The 7,721-nt window shown below is 48.2% G+C and overlaps 1 protein-coding gene across 1 annotated transcript in view; it reads right to left on the bottom strand.

Moving 5' to 3' along the window:
- The window catches only part of POLR1A (RNA polymerase I subunit A), a 106,072-nt gene that overhangs the window by 23,755 nt on the left and 74,596 nt on the right, over window positions 1–7,721 (bottom strand). The window contains exons 22-25 of the mRNA XM_019525829.1: window positions 7,181–7,346; window positions 4,381–4,602; window positions 2,729–2,943; window positions 1,073–1,240 (exon numbers count right to left, since the gene is read on the bottom strand). Of these exons, the coding sequence (XP_019381374.1) occupies window positions 1,073–1,240; window positions 2,729–2,943; window positions 4,381–4,602; window positions 7,181–7,346 (771 nt within the window). The remainder of the gene's footprint in view (window positions 1–1,072; window positions 1,241–2,728; window positions 2,944–4,380; window positions 4,603–7,180; window positions 7,347–7,721) is intronic.

Raw genomic sequence — 7,721 nt, 5'->3', positions numbered from 1 at the left:
AGGGGTGCTGCCTGGCTGCGGCAGGGCTCTGGGGTCAGGGTCTCCCCGCTTGGCCTCTGTGCGTGCCGGGACAGTGCGAGTGGGAGCTGCAGCCACAGGCTGTTCCCCAGGCTCTGGGAACAGCCGCTGCAGCCAGTGCCCAGGGCCGAGCCGGCCAGGAGCCTTCAGTGCAGCAGCTCTGTGTAGTGCCAGTCCCAGCCCTGGCCCCTTGAGGGGAGCTGCGGGTAGGCAAGGCTGGGGCCCAAGCAGGTTGGGGCAGATGTGATAGCTCTTCCCAGGGTCCAGTGGGTTCCCACAGCCAGGCCTTTGCACTAGGGACAGCTCTGCCCTGCTTGCACTATGCCTAGTGTGCAGGGAGGCCGATCCTGGGGAGGGAAGCCCCACCAAGCCTGGAGTCCTGCCCCAACCAGACAGCATTGCCTTGCCTGCAAGGTGCCTGCAGCCCATCCCTGCAGAACTGTGGGGGCCAGGTCAGACTTCACTGTGGGTACCGCCAGGCATTTCCGCCTGCATGCCCACCACAGCTTGAGCCCGCAGAGCCCCAGGGCAGCCCCCACTTCCCACCCAGCCCCCACCAGGCTGGTTTGCCCATAGCACCTCCCCCCATGCCACCCAGACCCTACCCCAGCACTCAGCACCCCAGCAACTTAAAAAAAAAATTAAACAATTTACTTTGCTGGGAAAAATGTCTCCACGTGCCATTAATGGCATGTGTGTCAGGGGTTGCTCACCTGGATTTACACCTTTCAGCTGGACAAAGGCCTCAAATCATGTCAAAATACCATACGGACTAAATACCAAATAAACTAGACTGTTCGCCATATTTCATCTGAGATTAAGAAAGACACCCCCCACACCCCAAGGCCATTTATCTCAAGTAAAGAGATAAATGGCCTCAAGCATCTTCGCTTAAATTACATTTAAAAACTCCTGCTTTTCCAAAACTCAGGCATCAGGTAACCCCTTAAGGATTACTCTGCTTTCAGTTTAGACATGCAATTTTCAGTGATATTAATGGGTATTATAGCTGTCAAGTGAGTTAATAGCCCCTTTGAGTATATATGTTTCTTACCTCGGGATACCCAGAGTGACATTCATTTCACCTCTGCCAGCAAAATGAAAGGTGTTCAGAGTCATCTGTGTAGAAGGCTCCCCAATGCTTTGAGCAGCAAGTAGGCCCACAGCTTCTCCTGGGTCACACAGGGATCGCTGCCACTTTAAATACAGCAAGTTCTTCAGTCTAAAGAAGGATCGGGGATGATGACACATAAAGGGTTAGCTCAAAGTAGAACACGAACTCAATACAAGATTGAGGCACTGCTCTGCTTTGTACAGGGATGGGCAAAGTCCAGCCCTTGGGCCAGATGTGGTCAGCAGTGAACTCCACTTCCCAGTCTCCCCTACGCATGGCTGAGGCTGGTCTCCATAGAGACCTCAGCCCCAGCTGTGTGGGAAAGTTCAAGGCTGGGGTTCCCATGGAGACCAGCCCCAGCCCTGCTGGCAGGGCACATGGCAGAGCAGGGCAGGGGGCTGCTCCAGAGCTGCTGGAATCTTGCGATGGGGCAGCTTGCTCCAGAGCCAGGGAAAGCCGTGATCTGTAGCGTGCGTGCTCCGGGCAGGGGCACGCAAGCAGGGGATCATGCCTCTGCCCCGGCTCCTTGCAGCAGTGACAGCCTGGTGTGGAGCCAGGGCACAGCCATCATCCCCTGCCTGCACGCCTCCACCTGGAGCACGCAGGCTACAGATCGCAGCTCTGCCCTGGCTCTGCAGCAAGCTGCCCCCCTTGCAAGATCCCAGCAGCTCCGGGGGAGCTCCCTGCCCTGCAGGCTCTGCCTCACATGCTGCCAGTGTGGCTGAGGCTGGTTTCCATAGCAACCCCAGCCTTGAGCTTTCCCATGCAGGTGGGGCTGGGGTCTCCATGGAGACCAGCCCCAGCCATGTTCCCAGGGGGCTGCTGGGAAATGGAGTCCAGCTACTGGCCAGATCAGCCATTTTGCCCACCCCTGGCTTAGCAGAATTCTGTAGGTCAGAAAAGGATTATTCTTGCACAGGAGGTCACTACATCACTGTTAAATCTGAAAGACAGCTTGCTAGTCTGAGCACAGAACTGAGAGCCGTTGAGCAAGTTACTCTCTTTGTAAAGTGAAGATATGTTTATTTCTACTTGCTATTCTTAGCTACTTCACTGAGGTGCCATGAGAATAAATGTGAGGTTTTTTTATAGCGTTAAAGTATTATATATACATGCAACACTAGAACAGCACAAGAAGATTGAGAGCCACTTCCCACTACCCTTAAATCAAAACGGCAGCTCTCTTGGGATCCAGGACTAACTAGTTGGTACAAGTGCAGGAAACAACCTAATAATACTACTCAATTCATCTGATTAACACAAAGAATTAGTAATTCAGTATTTGCAAATGGTGTTGGATTTTGTCAACCTTCTAGACACCAAACAGAAATATACTTTGTTACAACTACTTTAGAGATACCAACCCTATAGAAAAAGTGTATCTGTTGTCTGAGAGTACTATCAAAGGTATCAATTATGCTAATAGTTTTGTGCTAGACACACTTGTCTCCAAATAACCATATTGAGATTCACTAATTTCACAAAACCCAAGACAGAGAGAACCAAGGGAGAATTTTTTTCAGTATGAACCTGGACCCAAATGATTTTTTTTTTTGTGTGTGCACATACAGCTGTAAACAACTAGCAAGAAATTACCTATCATAAGAAAGCTCTGATTTTACATAGTTTCTGTTGTTCTGAGCTTCCCATTCCCTGATATAATTCTCTACTCCCACTTCAAATGTTTCTGAAATAGAGGCAAAATGAATATCTGGACGCCAGACAGCAAGGCTGGGATCAGGACATTTGGAGGTCTTCTTTAAATATTTTCTCCGTTTCTTCTCATCCAGTTCATACCACATGCTCAGTAACTGAAATTAAGAGCAAATGTTAAGGAAGCCCTAGTTTATCCATCATAAGACTAAAACACAAGGAACATTTTTCCAGTTGTACATCAAACCACTGAGACTGGAAAAAGATTACTAGTGTAACAGCAAGACAGCACCAGATGGCACATGCACAGCACAGTCATGCAGTTAACAAAACCTTTCTACATCATCGGGATCTTTTATACATCATGCATTTGACCCCAAAGGACCTTTAAACATGACACCAGCTTAACATAGATACAGCAGATGGGTGACCAGTCACATCACCCACTGGCAAAATGCTGCCACCTCTGAAAGTGAATGCCCAATTGTTTAATAGTAAGCATCAACTTCATGTAGCCATTTTAGGACAAAGTGAAAAATAACCTCTTTCAATTATAACTAGAGCAGGGAGGACAGGACAATTCCCTTGCCTTCCATGGACTCAAACCAGATATAAATTTGGCCAGGAGTAAGGAATATTACATCTTAAGCTTTATATTATATGTAGATTCATTGTTCTCAAGGTTATTGGAATTATTACTAATATTAACTTTAAGGTACGTGTACAAATCAAACCAATACCAAAACGCACGATAGATTCATCCATCTGAGCTACAGGAGCTAAAGTACACCAAACTAAGTGAAACTTAGAGAACTTTCATTCAGAACAAGAAAGCAGTCACAGCAGAACTAACTCTGCCTTGTTTGAATGTGACAGATATCAGTGAGGTTAGCAGAGTTGCACCTGTTTACATCCTATGCCTGTACATTGGCTCTTAATTAGAAGCTCATGGGGAATGGTTAGTGTGCTGGTTTTAAATTGCTATAATGCTCGAAATGCCAGACAGGTCAGCCACAGCCCTTCCATGTAAATGGACTTCCATCCAAGCTGGCTACATGTTAGTCTTTCAGAGGGGATCTACTCTGTGGGAATGTTAAAGATCTGGTGACTTTTTGGTAAGAGCAGTTTTACCTGAGTTCTTGGCCTCTCCTCCCACAGACACTAGGGGCACTGACAGATGTGGGGAAACAAAACAAACCAAAGAACGAAGAGGAACCACATTAGTTTGACCCAGATTGCCCAGCACCTGTATAGCTAATCAGCTATTAGATAAAAGCACCAAAAAGCCCCGCTGAAGCACATGATCTATACAGATGCTGTGCGAGCCAGGTCAAACTGATGTGGTTCTTCTTCTGGGCATGTGCTGTGCTTGGTGCAGAGGTGCACTGAGCTGAAAGTAAAGTGCCATTTTTCCCCCTCAAATCTGTCAGCAGCTTAGGTGGCTGCTGCACTAGGAGGACAGTCTACCTCAAAAAGCACCTACATTTCAGCAGCTTGTGAAGTGCTCTGGGAAAAAGGATACCAATTTACAAAAAAGCATTTTTTAATTATTATTGAGCCCTGCGTTTGAGCAGTTCAGTTGCTTTTCATATTACCTGCTGAGTGGCAGGACTTCTGCCATTTTTGGTCTCCCCTTCAGAGATCTGTTCTCTTAAACTTGCCATTTTTTTCTGTGTGAACAGCAGAAAGGCTCCTTCCCTTGCCAAAGAGCTTTGGTGCTTGGCTTGCCACTTTTTGATGGCTCTGAATTGTTGACTTGCTTGATGAGGATCCATCCTGGATAAAGCTTCATCCAAATGCTTAGACTTCTCTATCACCTAGGAATAGACCCAAGGGAAATTAGACAAATTCATGAAGCTTGATAAACAATTAATGGAGCTCTATTAATAGCTATTAAACAGAACAGTCAAGGGATGTATCCTATGACAACCCTAAAGCAGCAACAGTGGAATCCAAGGAGGGTATGACAGTGGATGGATTATTCTAGACATACCCTGTTCATAAGATTATAGGATCATAGGAAAGTAGGACTGGAAGGGACCTCACAAGGTCAAACTGTCCCTCACTAAACCAGGCCAGCCAAATGTCTGTCTAACCTCCCCTTGAAAATTTCCAGGAAAGGAGATTCCAGTTTCTCTAAGTACCCTGTTTCAATGCTTGATCACCTTCATAGTCCAAAAGTTTTTCCTAGTCTTCCACCTAAAATTTCCTCTGCTGAAACTTGAGGCCGTTGCTCCTAGTTCTGTCCCCTACAGCCACAGAGAAAAAGCCAACTCCATCCTCTTTCAAAACCCTATACAGTGATTATACATCCATTATCAGATCCCCCACCTTTTCTTCTCCAGACAAATAGTTTCATAGTTTCATAGTTTCTAGGGTCGGAAGGGACCTGAGCAGATCATCTAGTCCGACCCCCTGCCATGGCAGGAAAGAGCACTGGGGTCAAACGACCCCAGTAAGGTGGTCATCCAACCTCCTCTTAAAAACCCCCAGGGTGGGAGCCTGTACCACCTCACTTGGAAGCTGGTTCCAGACCCTAGCCGCCCTGACCGTGAAGTAGCGCCTCCTGATGTCCAACTTAAACCTTCCCTCCGCCAGCTTGTGACCGTTGTTCCTGGTCACTCCTTGCGGCGCTCGGGGGAACAGGGACTCCCCCAGCGCCTGCTGATCCCCCCTAACCAGTTTATAACAGGCCACAAGATCCCCCCTCAGCCTTCTCTTTTGAAGGCTGAACAGGTTCAGGTCCCGCAACCTTTCCTCATAGGACCTACCCTGCTGTCCCTTGATCATACGAGTGGCCCTCCTCTGGACCCTCTCGATGCTGTCCACATCCCTCTTAAAGTGCAGCGCCCAGAACTGGACGCAGTACTCCAGCTGCGGCCTGACCAGTGCCGCATAGAGGGGGAGGATCACCTCCTTGGACCTGCTTGAGATGCATCTGTGGATGCACGACAAGGTGCAGTTGGCCTTCCTAGCCACCTCCCCACATTGCTGACTCATGTTCACCCTGGAGTCAATAATGACTCCCAGATCCTTTTCCACCTCCGTGCTGACAAGAGGGGAGTTCCCCAGCCTGTATAGTTCAAGTTCTTTTAGCCTTTCCTCAGTCATAGGTCAGGGCTCTCATCATTTGTGTTGCTCTGCAATGGACTCTTCCCAATCTGTCTACACCTTTCTTTAAGCGTGGGGCCTAAAACTGGACACAGTATTCCAGGTATAACTTTACCAATGTTCATATGTTCTCCCTTTAAAGCAGTGGTGCTCAACTTTTCTGCCTGGTGAGCAAAAACTGGCAGTGCCTGGTCTGTCTACAGTTTGGATCCAGCCAGTGTTCCCAATCCGGTGACCAGACAGGCACAGTGGGCACCATCTGACCATGTGGAAGGGGGCAGAGGGCAGGTCAGTCTCAATACAGCCCTGCAGGGGACAGAAGCTTGACCTGGCCCCACAGAGAAGGGGATGTGACCTGGCCCTGTATGCAAGGGGGGCGGGGCCAGGTTCCAACCTGGCCCCATAGGGAAGGAGGCATGGACCAGCCCCAAAGGGAGGGAAGGATGCATGGCCCAGTCCTGGGAGGAAGGAAGCATGGCCAGGTCCCAACCCAGCACCAGAGGGAGGGAAGGGGGCATGACCTGATGCCAATCCAGAAGCTGGGGGGTGGTGGGGGAGGGCAGGGGTTGGTCTGGCTGCACATGAAAAGGAGATCACACCCAGGCCTGGCCCCGACCAACCACGTGGGGCTTGAAGTTTGGGAATTTGGTAGGGGAGAGGGTGGCTCCCAAATTTCCTGACCTGTAGGAAGCCCTGCGGGCCACCTGCAATGGCTCCACAGGCCACATTTGGCCCGTAGCCTGGAGGTTGAGCACCCCTGCTCCAAAGCATATGCTGCTGCCACTGTCAGAAACAGGATACTAGGCTAGATGGATCATTGGTCTAATGCATTATGGCACTGCTTATGCTTTTACATCCTCTAAGTATCCGCAGGACAAGTCCTGCTGCCCAACTGAAAAATACAGAGTAGAGTTGAAAATGGCATATGCTTGCCTATAAAAATCTTTAGTTCCTGTAACAACTTATTCTATAGGGAAGTGATTGGCTCTGGTGAGGCTGCACAGTGAAGCAACAGTGGATTCATATGAACTGTAGATGTTAAAGGGGAGGGCAGGAGATATGTGGATGCCTGAAGCTCCACAGAAAAATCAGACCATGGCTAAAATATTCCAGTATTAAGACACACTCCCATATTTTGACTGAGCTATGAAAATAAAAACTATTCTAGTAGAGATAGAAAAGGCATGTTCTCAGATGGTGTCCTAGGAACAATTATGCCACTAAATTATTAGCAGCCAATAGTTTTCCTTTTGCCCACTTAAGTGCAACATCTTTGTACTGTACCTCATAGTTATCTGCAATGAAAGGAAACTGCTTCGGTTGCAGGAACGGAGTCTTTGGAATATCAAGCCCATCTTCACCATATAGGAACTGCACCACACTGCCATCGCTGTCCCGCACAGTTAGATCATACTGAACCACCAGCCCTTCCAAGTGCTTAATGATACACCTGCAAAAAACTAGTGCTGTCAGGTATTATAAACCAACTAGATCACTACAGATTTTTAGCTTGAAACGTTACTCAAAGCAGTATTTTTAATACATTTCAGAGATGATAAGTTCTGGAGGTTGACTGTTACATTGTCACAGAGCAAACAGCATGAACGATTAACAATGCAAGCTTTCTGCACACTGCTCCCTCCGACAGGCATTGAATGAAACTTAAGGGATCTTGGAGAAGGGAGCAGCTCATTCCATACCTATTTGACTCTTGGCCTTCTGTGCTAAGGGTAAAGGGATTTTGACAGATGCAGATGCGCATCCTGCAGGAACAGAAATCAGACCACCAAGATGACCACCACCAAAATTTGGGGTGAGGTGAGCA

This window comes from Gavialis gangeticus, unplaced genomic scaffold (genome assembly GCF_001723915.1).
Source record: "Gavialis gangeticus isolate Ggan-Ray unplaced genomic scaffold, GavGan_comp1, whole genome shotgun sequence".
In the NCBI taxonomy this organism is placed as follows: domain Eukaryota; kingdom Metazoa; phylum Chordata; order Crocodylia; family Gavialidae; genus Gavialis; species Gavialis gangeticus.
This window is presented reverse-complemented; position numbering and strand designations above follow the sequence as displayed.